Genomic DNA, 16620 nt, shown 5'->3' on the forward strand with positions numbered 1-16620 from the left:
AAATTTTTACGTGACCAAAAATTACGGCGATTTCCCTAAGACAGTACAAATTTTTGGTCATTTGTAAAAAACATGAGGAATTCTTTTTCTTCCTCGGTTTCTACGCTCGTTGTCAATGACATTTTATTTGTTTGCTCTTTGAAGAAAGTTAATCTCTTTGCTAGGTAGAACGCCGCCAATTCAACGCAGCCAGTGAGTGTTTGACACCTCCTGTCATCGAACGCGTAAGTGATTCTATGTGGCCAATCTTTTTTCGGACTCGTACTGCGGTGAGAATCCTAAAAATCTTAACATACATAAATCCGCTGGTCCGGATGGTATCCCCGCTATTGTTCTGGAGAGGTGTTTTTCAACGCTGGCAAAACCACTATGCAAGCTATTTCATCTATCCTACTGCTCAGGTCTCGTTTCAACCTAATTTTTCAAGCCTATTCCCAAAAAGAGGTGAATTGGCATCAGGTTCTCTTATCGAAAATGAGTGCTTTCGGGTTTCATTAATCCTTGCTTCATTGGATTAGTAATTACTAATTACCTTGCGGATCTTTTAATACAAGTAGTATTGGATGTATTCAATTCTGAAAACCATAAAATAAATGCTGGTGTGCCCCAGGGCTCTGTTCTATCTCCAACAATATTTCTTACTTTTTTTAAATGATCTCCTGTCTGCAACTGACTGATAGAACTCTTAGCTTTTCATATTCGTTTTCAAATTCGCTTAACTCTTCTTCGGATGTGGAACTGCAACAAAAAATACGATAAGCTCATTAAATTCCGACCTAAACAGCATTGTGCAATAAGGAATAAGAAACCGCGTAGAATTTAATGCTTAATGCGAAAACTCAATGCTGTCTTGTACCGTTAAAGTGAGATTGCCATTATTCATGGATGACAGTTTCATCAATGAGACTGAACATCCCGATATACATACGAGATGTCGCCAAAAATGCCGCAAGGTGTTTGGGTTTTCTATGCAAGAAGTTTTTCTCCCCCTCTGATCTGGCTGTTATCTACAAGACTTATATACGTTCAAAGCTTGAGTATAACTCCCATATCTGGGCTGGTGCTCCTGCAACATACTTAAGCCTCTTGGACAGTTTTGAACGTATATCATTCAGATTAATTGATGATATTACCATCATAAGATAATTTACGTCGCTTGAATATCGTCGAAATGTTTCTTGTCTCATCCTCTTTTACCGCCATTTTAACGGTTTATGCTTTAAGGAAATAGCCAGTTGCATGCCTCCCCTTAAACAGTTCAACCGTAATACTCGCGCTTCTAGGAATGCTCATCAGTATACCCTCGAGGCCAATTTCGCCCGTACTGTCAAATACAGAGATTCGTTCTTTAGCCGTACTACGCGAATGTGGAATATTCAGGAATTCAAAACCAATGTGCACCGACACCTCCTTTCAACCCCTTTCTGTCCTAGTGCTCACACTGTATAAGGTAATAATATCACCTTGACTATGCGCTTATTATAAAAAAAATATGTACGATATATTGACTTCGCTTTATTCGCAGCGATATATATTGACGTACGATATATTGACTTCGTTTAATTCGCAGTTATTAATGGAAGGATCTTAAAAATGTTTTTTGAGAAAAACCCAATATGATTTAATGATGCAAAATTATATGAAAACAGATATTTTTTTATTGGTAAATGACAATTTGTCATACGAAGAACTCGTGAAACATAAAACACACAAGAAAATCACTTGACAAGGCTTAGAAATCTTTCATCTTAAGTTTATACCAAAAAGAAGTCTTAATATATTGAAGGTTTTTAATTCAGATACCAACCTTTTTCAAGTCTTTAACTTGGTCGTTTTCATCCGCTTTTCTCTTTTCTGGATTTGGTAATCTTAGTTTCTCCTTGTCACATTGAGTTATTATCTGAAATTAAAAAAAAAATTAATTTACATTATAACGTTACATTCATTTTTTTTTTTCAAATTTTATCTGATAGATTTCTCTTAGATATTTTATTTAAACATAGATACACAAGATACACAGAAAATGAAATTGAAAGCCAACATCACATTTGTAAAATCACTCAGTCATAAGGACACATTTTATAGTACGGCATCAGTTCTCTATGACATGTTATATCTTTTGTATACAATTGCTGACATCAAATTATGCAAACATTGCTTACCAGTCTCTAGGGACAACCAATTCAATCACAACAAATACAAACAAACAAAAATGCACAAAACGTAAGCATATGCATATTGGCCTACTAAAAAAGCATACCTACCTGTTTTCAGTTTTTTTGGCAATGTTTCAATATTCTTAAGGATTGCTTTTTCTGGTCATAATATCAAGGAGATTTGGGTGTTGCGCTGAATAACCTATAACCACAACTGCTTGATATGTTTTCCTGCATTTTAAGCTGACATTAAATTCAAATTAATGCAACGAAAACCTGGCTTTCAATTTAGAATGCATAAATAACCCTAAACTGCTTTATCCTTAAAAAGGAAAAAAAAATCACAAATAAAAACAAAAACAAGTAACACAAAACTTGAGTACGTGTAGGTAAAATAAAACAAATAATGCTTTGATGTTGTTTGTATGCCTACACTCAGAAGCTACTTCAAAGATGCAGTAGCAGTAGCAATAGAAGTAGCAGAAGGAGGTATGGTCTGTGCATGGAGAAGTGACTACTATGCTATCGTAAAATGTCACTTTGTGTGTACTTCAAGGTAGAATTTATTTTAAAACTATTTACGATTGCTGAATTTACTTTAAAGGAATTTCTGTCATTCATGAAAAAGCAAAACAGCACCAAAAGCCTCCTACAATTTTTTTTGTTTGCTCATACAAAGATATTATTTTTCATATAATTTTATTTTTTTTTGCAATTAGTTTGTAAGGAAACTTTTGTAGGGTGGTCGTTTTTTTGTTTTAATTATAAATAGTTTCCATTGCAACTTTAACTTTTAGAACTGCTTTTTTTAGTTTTTAATTTTGTTTTATTTTATTTTTGCATACTAAGGCATTTAGCTTTGGTATATTTATTTAAAGACCAAAGCAACTTTTTGACAGAAGATGATTATTAGTTGGCAGGGTAAGCTTTATAATGTTAAGGGGTCCGATTTTAGGAAAATGAGAATAAAGTTGTGAAATTTATTGTTTTTAAAATAAAACAAATAATATTAACAAAATTTAAATTTTCGTTTTATTTTTCAATTTTAATTAAATGAGAATTGTTATGGAGTTGTGGCCAAATTTTGTATCCATGCACGTGTTGGGTGGTAAATTTTAATAAACTATGCCCATCGTACAACGGTTGAAGCTTTATAACGACTTAAATCTTTGAATTTTGTACCGCTTAACCGACTTTAATAAAGTTTTCAGACTTTGCAATTGATATCCGCTCTATAGTTTGAGTCAATTATCAGTTTATTGTTTATTATTATTGGAAATCGGCCTATTAGGAATAATAAGTTTCATTTCTGTGGAAGTATAGCTTCTATATTATAGAATCACTGATTCCAAAATGATCCTTTTTGAAAATATTTTAAATTCCAATAATGATAAAGAGCACCTTATTACTTAGCATTCTGAAACATGAATGTTGGGATCAAGTTTATTCTGAAAAGGATCCATCTTCTTCGTTTAATGTTTTTAACTCAATCTTGCAAAAGCATATCAATCATGTTCTTCTTTTTCCACTAAGAATAAATAAAAAATGTTTTTAAAGCCTTAGATGAGCTATTGCCTTCTTAAGCAAATACAAAATAAAAACAAAGTTGATATTAAGCTAAAAAAAACACCCAAATAATACAAAACTACACAAATATTATGATTCGTTATGTAAAGCTGTTAAAATTAATATTGAATCAACCCGTACAAATTATTATTCTAATTTATTCAAAAGTTCAAAATTCAATGTAAAAAAGAAATGGAAATTTATCAACGATATTTTAAAAAAGAAAACGAACTCTAACGCAATAGGAACTTTTGTTGCAGACGATATTTCACTATGCATTTTGATTTGTATGTTGATTGCAACTGTCCTGGTCAACGCAGTTTAGATTACAACCTATAACAGCTTTGCATTCGATGCTTTTCCTCTTTTGAAGCTTATAAAATTATTTTATCGATTGAAAACAAAAACTCTTGTACTTCAGATGGAATATCTAGTAACTTACTCAAAAAAATTGATTTATATGTCTCAGATGTGCTAAGTTATATATTTAACTTAATTGTTAAACAATGTTGTTTTCCTCAAAAATTTAAAAGTGCGGAGGTGATCCCACTTTATAAAATAAATGATAGAAAAAATATGTTTAACTACAGGCCTATTTCTCTTCTTATTCCCATCTTTTCAAACATTTTAGAAAAATTAATGAAAAAAAGAATTACTTTTTTCTTAGATAAAAATTGTTTTTTTTTAGCGAAAATCAATTTGGATTTCGATCTGGAAAGTCAACTGAAGACTTTGCAGTCAACTCTCTTGCAGCTTAAATCATAATAAACCGACTATGGCTCTTTTTATTGATATGACTAAAGCCTTTGACATGGTTGATCATGATTTACTGGTAAGTAAATTATATAATGCAGGATTTAGAGGAGTTATTTTTCAATGGCTGAAGTCATATTTAAAACAAAGAGTTCAAAAACTAGTAGTTAATGGTGTAATGAGTGAAGCTCGATATATAAAATCTGGAGTACCTCAGGGCTCCGTACTCGGCCCCTTGTTTGTTTCTGGTTTATATTAACTCTCTCTTTAGGTTGAAGTTGAACGGTCTTGCTATGGCTTTTGCGGATGATATATCGTTTGCCAACCTGTCAAACTCAGAAAATAATAATTGTAACATTCAAATTGAAGAAGATCTCGAAATTCTGAGAACTTGGGTCTCGGTTCATAAGTTGATCCTTAGTGAAAAACTAAAATATTGTCACTCAAAACTTCTAGTCATCAGCTTTGCAATTACAAATTTATATGTTATGGGTCGAATTGTAGACAATTCACCTTTTCCTTATATAGTTTTGGAAGACCCAATTCTCAAGCAGCTGGTTCTTGTTCCGATTCTTGTTTAATTAACAAATGATTCAGTGTACAGTTTTAAATATCTACGAGTTACAATTAATTTTAATCTTCACTGGAAAGATCATATTTTCAATATACAAAATTATTTGATGCTCATTACTAAAAAAATGTATCTGTTAAAACCGTTCTGCTCAAAAAGTTTTACCTTAATTTATTACGTTTTTGCACACTCTAAAATACAATATCGTTTATCTAGCTGGGGTGGTTCATATGAATCATTTGCATCAAAAATCGATTAACTCAAAGTTGGCTCTTATTTAATGATTTGGGAATTCCACCTTTGAGACACCTTTACATTTATAAAGTATTAAAAAAAATTTCAAACTAAGTGGTAACATTCCAAGTAGGAACTCGCAATTATATAATCTACGCAACTACAGTATTGTCAATATTCCCACTGCTCATACAACTCATTTCTCTAACTTTTATACTGTCGCAGCACCCAAGTCCTTTAATAACTTACCAATATCTATAAGAATTACTCAAAATTTAAACTCTTTTCTTAAAAAAGTTAAGGACTGGTTTTTACAATTGACTAAACATATTGACAATTATTGTTAAAGAAACTTTGGTGTATAAAAACTGAGTATTTACTTTTTATTATATTTCTTTTTTTCTTAATTTAATTAATTAATGAAAATTAAAAAATAATAATTTATCTGATCTCTTAGCTTAAACAATTTAGTATTATTGCAGCACTTATTGTCACCCACATCAGTTTTTAATTTATGTAAATTTAAATTCGCTATGTATCAACTATCACTCAACACTAGCCTTAAAGCTAAAGGATGATATCTATTATTTATCCTTTATTTATTGTAAACATTTAATTAACTAGTTGTAAAATGAAAAAATAAAATGTATTTCTAATTCCAATTCTTAAATTAAACTTCATTTATTTAAAAATTTAGTAATTTTAATTTAATAATTATAAATCTACAGGAACATTCTCAATTATTGAAATCGTTATAAAATGTTAGAATTTTGTGTTCATCAACTATCAATTTAATATAAACATTAAAAATAGGGGCAATAAGGATATAACGAGTTTTCCATTTTGTGGTTTTAAAAGTATAGGGCAAAAGCAACTTTCGACATCAGTCAAACTAAGTTTTTAAACCTATTTTTTTTTAGCTGAAAATCTAAATTTACGAAAATGTATCGCTTAACTATCGCACAATGCATACAAATTGTTGAAACCTTCTTCAAAAATGGTGATTCTGCCGCAGCCATATACATCATCTATTAAGAGGAGATTATGGTTTTCATAATTGTCAAACAACGCAAGCAATTGGCAAAATTGTGAAGAAATTTGAACATACTGGATTGGTCTGTGTTTCACTCGGTGGGAATATAAATAAATAAAATTGTCTGAGAATCCTGAAATAATTAAAGTGAAATCCATTATATCTACAAAAAGTCACTGTTTAGTGTTTGGTGCTATTTTTGGTCCTGAGGTGTGATTGGACCTTGCTTCTTCGAGAACGACGATGGAACGACAATCACCGTCAGTTCGGAGCGTCATGGTCATATGATAACCGACTCTTATTTGCCTGCTATTAAAGAAAGTGGTTTAAACAAGACGGTTCCAGCTGCCACACAACTCGACCGAATATGGCCTTATTGACATTTTCTGGCCGCGTAATTTCTCGTCGTGGTGATATCAACTTTTTGTGGGGATTTGGAAAGACCGTGTTTATGCAGATAAATCTTTTACTCTTTAGTACTTAAAAACCAACAATGATCTAGTTATGGCTGATATAAAAACTTCAAAAAGTGGTCGAAAATTACCTCAAATGAATCGATCCTTGCAACAATTTGGGTGGTAGTCATTTAAATGATGTAGTGTTTCACAAATAATATCAACGTTCAAATTTTATAATAAAAGAAATATGAAAAAGAATATTTAATATGTGTTTTATTTACTTTTGAAACCGCAAAATGGATAACCCTTTACATACAAACTATAGTAACTAAACAGACTGTATTTTCTGTTGTTTATACCAACTGCTTTGGGATATTGTAGTATAGTCAAGCTCAGGCTTTCGATTGATAGACCTCCGCACTAACCAGTAACCCAAGGCGTATAAGTTATGAAAAAATAACAAATAATCCGGACCCAAATAGAAATGATCTGCTTATTTTTTCAGTTTCAAAGAGCGTTAAAGGTGATATATTTCCCTTTGGCAATTCTGTTTGTCCTAACATGCAGCAACATTCATTTGTTTAAATAAATTTTCCTTACAAGCTACGCATTATTTAAGTTTTAGTCTCGAGGGCGAGTATTTAAGTTCGAAAAGCATAAACACAGCTGTGGCATACTTAGATACAACACAAAAAGAAAAAAGCATCACAGACCGATACTAATTATATTGCATATTCCAAAGAGCAAAAGCAACAAACAGATAGTTTCAGTTCCCAGCTTCAGGAAAATATACGCAAGTGCTCTTCTTTAATAAACAAAACTAGATATATAGTTAAATGTCAATAGAGTGCGGATACTTGAGAAATGAGAATGCAGTCGGGTGTTTTTCTACCAATAAAGCCTAATTAATACACCACCATGAAGGTACTTAGTATATATGTATGTATTTCTCTTTTTCATTTCAATTACTTATTTTAATTATAATGAAACTCATTGCTCTGCAATAAGTCAAGTTATATAAATAGAGAGACTAACTTAATATCAGATTTCTATTCCATATACCGGGCGAACAGTTTATTTCATTTCATTCTATTTTGCTTCTCTCTTTCGCTCAAGTCTTAATGATATGCCAGGAAATCAAAATCAGGTCAGTCCGTCAGGCTAGCAGGCTAACAGGAAGGCAAGAAATAAATTTCCACCTATATTGGTCATTTGACTCCCGCACCCAGTAACTGCCATTAACTTAAAAGCCTGGAATACTTTCTACATCAAATTTAGCATATTTGGAAACTTGGACGTTTATTTTACGCCCTCACACATTTCGATACCTAGGTAAACTAACACGCAATCTATTTCACCCCAAGGATAAAGCATAAAATATAGGGCAGAGCTAAAGAAAAAAAAATAGAAATTGAAAGAATTCTTTCCGCCTTTCATCACCATGGCAGTCAGTTCCTACTCTTACATATACAGCGAATGTCAAATGTAGTTCCATTTCCATTAAGAAATAGAACGTGTGCATTTGTCAGTCTCACGAGAAATATTTTTTATATTTATGAAACTGATGATTGAGCCCTTAAAGAAAAGGGTACTTTTACTTGCAAGTAAATATTGGATTCATATTTTTATGATTCATCATCATCACATTGTGGATTGGAGTCGAGCTGTTTTTTACATCACTTAAATAAAATAAGTAAACCCTCCAATGAATGACTTTTAAAATTCAAAATATAATCTTCTTCGTGTTTATATACTTTTGCCAAAATGCTATACTAACATAGAATACGAGAAATATTCAAATACGAAATTGACATTAGGTTAATTCCCTGGGGAGAAGAGTAAACCTATACATTTTTTTTAAAAAGCGACCTAACAGTAAATACATATTCAAAATATAGCAAAATAAGAAAATGTAAAATATTAAAATTATTTAAAAAAATTCAAATAAATTAATGCTTTTGGTGGTTTAATAATCTTTTTATGAAAAGATTTGTGTTTAACTTTTGTATTTGTGTGCTAACGGATAAACTTTTTTCGGGATAACTCAATAGAACACCACATAATTAGAAGTTGTAATTCACTTAAATTTCAAAAGTATTTTTAATCATTTTTAGAACTATGTTGAATGCCATTAACTATGTAATTAACCAAATATTAAATAAATAAATTAGGTGGCGCAACCGTAAAGAACCAGGGCCTAGTGATTTACAACTCTCAACCACTCCTGTGTGCGAGTGATTGCAGGAATGGAGGGGACCTACAGTTTATATGCAGTATCCGAACGTCTATATCAGTGTTTTTCAACCTTTTACATCAAACAGACCCTTTAACACGAAGAAATATTTCGAGGCAACTCAATCCATTGCTTTTTTTTCCGTACCGTCGAACTTCGATAGCTAGAACTTCTATAACTCAAATTTTGTTTAATTAAAATAATGTGGCAATAGTCTTTTCTTTCATACATTTTAAATTTGACATCTCGAACTTTTTTGCTTGTATATCTTGTCTTCGAGAGCGAGATAAAAATGTCATCACTGTTAAAGACAAAATTCATGACTTTACAAACAAAATTGAATTTTGGTCATCGTCTCTTAATCAAAACCACTTAGATTCATTTTCTTCGACACAATCTTTTGTTGAAGATGTCAGATGTGAGATAAATATCAAGAAATGTATACCTGGTATGAAAAAAGTGTTTTAAAAGTTGAAAGAATAAATGTGTCATTACTTCTCAATTTAAGGGATATCGAAGAATATTAAGCCAAGTGGATCTTTAATCCGTTTTTCAATGCAGCTGTAAATGAGGTAAAATTGGCAATCAAATTAAAGATTTAATTCTTAATGTAGCAAAAACGAATCCGTGTTAGGAGAAATTGATTTTTGAAAAACAAGCGCAACCCTCGCAACACATTAAGAATAACTTTTTGTTAATTTGATAGAAATGTTTAAAATGGATTATATCTAATAGGTTATTTTTATTTTTTGTTTATTTGACACTAAAAACTTTTAGGTGTCACAGGCAGGGATCGAACCCAAGACCTTTCGCATGATTGTCCAACGCACTAACCATCATGTCACGGGTACTAAATATTCTCCATTCAAAATAGACACAAATTTCATCGAACCTAGTCTTAGCAAGGTGTCTCGGTCAGTATTTTTTGTTATCCAACAAGAAGGGAATAACATGTCTATATATTTATACAAAAATCAATTATCAATTAATCAAAATCTTAGTTATCAAAACTATTCAAAACTATGAGAACGCAAAACAGTTCAGAAACAAGATATAAAAAAAAAACAATTCAAAGTGTAGATACTAAGTTTATGTTGATTAAATGAAGAAACCATTCTATTTTTTTTAAGGATCTGCTTAAACTTCTAATGGTGATCATGGTCACTTTATATGAAGAAAAAATGCCTATGATTTACTCAGGCGTATACGCACCTATTTAAAGGGCGATTTTTTAGCTATTATCTTTTTGGCAACACTAGTTTAAGCAGCTGACGCACGACAAAAGTTTTTCGGTACTTGAACACTGCTTACTCAATTTTTGTATAATATGATGTTCTTTCGTTTCAGCAATAATCACTATTGCTTTTTTAACACAGCTGTACTTATCATTCAAGAAGGTTAAGAATCACACATGCAAAATTAATTAATTATTGGATTGGCAAGTGATAGATGTGTCTACCTATTTTTGATTTCAATATTCAAAAACCGTCTCATTATCATTTATTTTCATGTTCCAAAGGGTCCCTTATAGGTTCGTGCACGGCTAGACATTTATGCGAGAAGCAATGTCTTTGATTTATTTGTACTAATTTTGTTTTCATATTTTAATAAAAATAATATCTACACACATCAAGGAGCGCATCGGCCCGGCACTGCTTCAGACATAGTATGTACCTATATAAATCGTATAAAACGTATTTTCATTCATTCTTAAACTGGCATGCAGGGCAAAAAGATATAGACGCAGGCTAATGTGGCGGCCAGTCGATATGGCAGACTGCCAAATTACTGTTTTGCGTTCGACTTCATTTGTTCGGTAAATTGCAAACGTCAGCAAACAATATATTAGCATTCATTTGAGATATTTTTTTGAGATATTAAAAAGAAAATGATTTGATTAAAAGATCTTCTTCTTTTCAGCTTTTGTTTTATTCATATGCGGATGTATACCATGTGTAGATAACGCTAAACGCAGGCCAATTAAATGTTTGACACTTTTGTACAAGGAATGAAAATCAATAAATTAAATTTTAATTGATGGATTTTATGGATCATTATTTGTGGAGTCGGTGGTTCTGAGATTTTGTTCTGGATGTAAGAACAAATCTGTCATCGTATGGGTATTTAACAAATAATTTAAATATCAATCCGATTATTATCGTCATTTGTCAAAAATCAAATAAACGCAAACGTCACGTTCGCCGTTGGCGGGAAACGCAAAGAATACATATATACATATGTTTCGACAAGATCATCATTTTTAGTTTATGATTTTTAATGTGAATTTATTATTGAAGTAAGCTACTAATTTAAGGTGTGAAGTATAAGTAGTTGGAATAATGTTTAGTGTGAAGGAAATGTCTATCAATAACAAAAGAGAAGTTTTAATTTTTTGTGATATCATTAAAATCCAGTTAAAAGAGCAGTAGTTGAATTGGATGTGGAAAAACTACCTGTCTTTCTGCGGAATCGAAAGAAAACTAACTATTTAATTAGGAATAAATGCAATACAGATTCCGTAATTTAAAGCTGAAGTACAATAAATGAATGGAATCATTCATGGGAAAATGAGCACATGGATTGATTGGTATTGAAATTTTTCAAAAGCGATTCTTTACACAAAATGCTTTATCTTAGTCTCAAATATCATTGCTTTTGCCAGCATTTGTATGCAAAATGTGTTGAGACAAATCGCACAAAAAACTGATTTCTTAATACAGCAATTTCCGTATGCACAGACAACCTTATCTCATACTCATTCAAATGATGTAGAGCTCGTCAAATGTTGAGATTTTAAATTTTCTGTCTCAAGGATTAAAACGGCTGAATATTTATATATTTTTCTAACACTGACTCAACAAGAAATTATGAAATCATACATATGTAGGTGTATTGTATTGTTTGCCCGATCCTAAAAAAGGAGACCGTCTAAACTGCTCCAACTTTAGAAAAATCAGCCTACTTAACATCGCCTACAAAATCTTCTCTGCCGTAATATGTGAACGTCTAAGGCCCATCGTTAACAACCTGATAGGTCTTTATCAGTGCGTTTTCAGACCAGGAAACTCCACAGTCGATCAAATGTTTACATTACGGCAGATCCAGGAAAAAATCCTAAAACACCAAATCGACACCCACCATCTTTTAATCGATTTCAAGGCCGCATATTACAGCATCTACAGTGATGATCTGTATAGAGCCATGTCTAGTTTTGGCATCGCTGCCAAACTCGGCCATTTGTGCAGGATGACCATGGAGAATTCACGCTGCTCCATAAAGGTTGGAAAGAACTTAACAGAATCTTTTGATGTCAAAAAGGTTTTAGACAAGATGATGCGCTGTCATGCGATTTTTTTTAACATTGAACTTGAAAGAATAGTGCAGAGCTCACACGTCAGCACTAGAGGCACTATCTTTCAAAACTCTGTCCAATTACTATCATATGCTGATGACATTGACATAATCGGAAGAACTCAGCGGGATGTCAATGGGGCTTTTGTGAGTATTGAGGCAGAGGCGACAAAAATGGGTTTAACGGTTAATGAGGGCAGAAAAAAGTGCATGCTGTCGACAAGAAAGGACATACAACACCGACGTCCGACGTCTTGGTTAAAACGTCACCACCGACAGACGTAATTTTGAGGTACTCAAGGACTTTGTCTACCAAGGCTCTGCTGTAAACGCAGAAAACAACATCAGCGCTGAGATCAAACGCAGAATAACTCTTGCTAACCGCTGTTTCTTTGTAATAAGAAAGCAATTGAGTGGTAAAGTGTTCTCTCGAGGGACCAAGGCGTCGCTATATAAGACCCTAATCCTCCCCGTCCTGCTTTACGATGCAGAAGCATGAACTATGACAAAAGCGGATAAAAGCACCTTGGGTCTGTTTGAGAGAAAAGATCTTCGTGTGATCTACAGTCCCGTATGCATCAAAGGGGAGTGGAGGAGAAGATGGAAAGACGAGCTGTACGGTCTGTACAGCGATTTGGACTTAGCCAGAAGGGTAAAAGTCCAACGACTAAGATGGCTGGGTCACGTAGAGAGCCTGGTAACCAATGATCTGGCACGAAAAGTCTTTGAATCCACACCCGCAGGTCAGCGCAGTAGAGGAAGACCGCGGATCAGGTGGCGCGCACAAGTGGAAAGTGACCTCACCCAACTTGGAGCGCGAAACTGGAGACATCTAGCTAGGGACCGAGCTAGATGGAGAAGTTTGTTGGGTGAGGCCCTAGTTCACACAGGTCTGTAGCGCCACCTTAAGTAAGTAAGTATGACTAATAAAACTAGAACCACGGTTTTCTTTGATTAGTTGGTATTTCTAGCTTTCAAAGCAGAATTTTTGAAGGTTTTAAAATCAATCAGACTTTACACGCCAACATGACCTACGTGACTATGAATACATGTTAGAATTCTACGAACTTGGATAAACTCTGTTACTTCTCAAACCTAAGGATTCATTTTGGACTCAAAGTTAACTTTTACTGTTCATATTAACTACATTTTAAAAAAAGCTTATAGAATTCTATGTTTTATAAAAAGATTTGGAAAGGAATTCCAAGATCCATAAATATCTATAGGTATCATTTGTTAGACAAGTCCTTGAATTCAGTTGTACAATTTGGGTCCCTTATTACTCCACTTATATATTCATATGATTTGAATGTGTTCAAAGAAGGTTCTTAAAGTTTATTTTCCCCATGGTTGCATGGAATAGCTTTGACTCCTTTTCTTGAAAGGCAAAATCTAATACGCCTTCCATCCCTAATTAATCACAGAGAGTATTTGCAACTTTGGTTTATTGTCGGAGGTTTGAGTGGGTCGATTTTATCTTCTTCAGTTTTGTATCAATTCCACTTTATTTTTTCTAAAATAACTGGAGAAATCGAGTGCCGAACAAATTTTAACTATGATTTCAACAGTCCAATTAACCACTAAAAATTTTATATAATAATACAAATTTTCTTTCAAATTCTGTTGATCATAACATCAAATCCTGGGGTGGAATCGGCTAAGGTGATTGTTGACCATCAATTTTTTGATAGTCAAAATGACTATCAATTTTTTGATAGTCAAATTGACTATCATTTTCATTCCGTCTACGTAAGATGATTCAACTCAATTCAATTCGATTAAACAATTTCAGGTTCAAATTGTCAAAATTCGTTGTTGCCTTGGTGAAATTTTAAATTGATTCTTATAAAATATCGAAATAAAAGTTTCAAATTGGATGATTTTGAATAAAATTCTTACTTTTCTTGCTTTTTTTCGAATGTCGTAAGCTTTGTCGGTGTTTTTTAAAAGAAACGAAGTGAACTAAGAACATTTTCCAGTCGTTTTTGTAAGCGTCGGAATAAACAAATTTGTTTGAAAACTACTATCATATTTTTTTGTGATAGCTTTTAAGGTATCAATTTGACTATCACCTTATGTAGATCCAATTCGATCATTTTGATTGTCATTTATCAACAATCACCTTAGCCGATTCCATCCTTGTATTTTCAAAACAATTTTTTTTCTCACATTATTGTTTATTAAGTTATAAGTTTTATTAGCTAATTTATCGTTAGTATTTACAGCAATTGAAAAAATCAATACAGTTTTAAAGATCTTCGATTATGATTTTTTCATAAGTAAGTAAAAAATAAGACTGGAGTATGTTCCCAAGTATATATAAAAATTAATTTAAACAAAACCGGTCCATAGATTTTCAAACAAAAAAAAATAAAAAATTGATGTTTTTTTTTACAAATCAAAGGGCATTTATATCTTTGAAAACATACTTATTTTAGAGGTATATTTTCAAATCTTATATAAGTACTTTTTTAAACAGACTCTTTGCATAAAGGAGCAAGTTCGTGCGATCCAGTCGTGCATTTTATTTCTTCCGACTTCCGAATTATTTTTATTAAATTAAGACATAAGTTTGAACAAATCACGGTACTAGACAACCATAGTCCATCAGTTTTCCTGCAGCTCGTAAACTGTTATACCATATTTTTGTTGAATAAAATTAACATAAACAATTATTCGTATCCTTGTCTTTTCTCACAAAAGTTCTCACAAACATGGATCTCATTTGATGAATTCATTTTGAAAAATAACGATTTTTGGGACTAAGATAGTGAAATGAAACAAGCCTCTTGCATTCCAAATAAAGATTTCTCACATTTACAAAAACTCAATCTCATCAAGTAGAGTTCATTCTTATGAAAAGTAAATTTAGTCTTAATCAATTGAAAAAGATTTTTTGTATCAAATGAATTAAATCAAAAAATATTATTTTATAGCTCCAATCGTTTTGTATATTCTTTTGGTCTATACATTTTATTTGCCTCCGCATTTAAACATCAAAAAAGCAGAAATAAGCTGAGGTAACTTTAGCAAAATAGAAATAAGAGGCAAACTGCTTTAAATTGCAATACTTATATCGTCGTTTATTTATATTCACCAATTAATCAATAATTTTGTCAGTGTTAAGTTTTTAGTGAGGTCGTTTAGAAAATATCTTCTTTTTTTTTAAGACAATTCTCACACCCGCTGCTGCGTTGATCTTTTGGCTTTGTTGTAATTTTATCATCCTACGCTACGAGTAGACCGCCAAGCCTAATTGTCTGCTTCAAAAGTATATGCATACATTTGTAGCTTCTAACACAAATAGACCAGCACGTGTTTATAAGAAATTCTCACGGGAATTTCTATTTTTTGCGTCTTTTATTTAGTTTAACGCATTTAGTTAAAATTGACTTTGGTGCATTCACATGGGATCTTAAAACAATTTCTCAGCTTATTGTTTGGAATTTAGCATTCAGCAATATCATAGTACCAACAGCAAACAACTATATTGTGTGAATAATTAATCATTAAGATTTCACAGTATTATTTCACTAATAATATCATTCGCATAACATCTCCCCTGATGATGACAAGATGAATGATGAATAAAGCACGAGTTCCAAAAAACCAAAACAAAAAAAAAGCACAGCGATGAAGGGTCGTGCTTGCCGGATTCAAATGGTTGTACGTATGCGTATACATACTGTAGACATATAAACAGTCCACATCGCAGAAATCTGCAGAATAAAAAGATTCTGCGGTAGGTAAGCCATGTAGCCACAATAACACAATCGAGTCGTTTTTCCCGGACCGCGTTTTACACGAAGCACATAGGAATATTTGAATTCAAAAATGGCCAAAAAGTCAATTTCTAAAAAATATGGTAATGATGTGAATTAAATGTGTTTAAAAATAAAAAAGCATATTTATTTTAATTTGTACATTTTTTTTTTTGATATGCTTTACAAATTTATAAAAAACGGTAAAATACTTTTTGAGAAAAAGTATTTTGCTTACCATATTTCTTTTTAAATTAAGAATTATAATTTAGGTGTTGATTTTTGTTATCTATTAATTCACAAAATGCATCTATTTGCACCAATTTTGTGAACTGTCTCCGCAAAATATGCACCATTTGTATAGTGAAGTCTAGAAATTGCAATTTTAGAAAAAGAGGCTAGGATGCATTTCGTAACATCTTTTTTTTCAAATTCAGATCGAATGAATTTTTTGGGTGGCGCAACAGTCCGTTGAGAACTAGGACTCAGTGACTTACAACCCTCAACCATTCCTGTGTGTGAGTACTGTTGTCAGGGATGGAGGGGACCTACAGTTTTAAGCCT

The 16620-nt window shown here is 32.2% G+C and overlaps 1 protein-coding gene across 6 annotated transcripts in view; it reads right to left on the reverse strand.

Annotated features, from left to right (window-relative positions):
* The window catches only part of LOC129952906 (pseudouridylate synthase RPUSD2-like), a 169014-nt gene that overhangs the window by 19253 nt on the left and 133141 nt on the right, over positions 1 to 16620 (reverse strand). For all 6 annotated transcript variants that reach the window (XM_056065861.1, XM_056065860.1, XM_056065859.1 and 3 more), the window contains one exon: positions 1808 to 1900. In XM_056065861.1, coding sequence (XP_055921836.1) covers positions 1808 to 1900 — 93 coding nt within the window. The remainder of the gene's footprint in view (positions 1 to 1807; positions 1901 to 16620) is intronic.

The sequence above is a fragment of the Eupeodes corollae genome, chromosome 3, assembly GCF_945859685.1.
Source record: "Eupeodes corollae chromosome 3, idEupCoro1.1, whole genome shotgun sequence".
NCBI classification, from domain to species: Eukaryota; Metazoa; Arthropoda; class Insecta; order Diptera; family Syrphidae; genus Eupeodes; species Eupeodes corollae.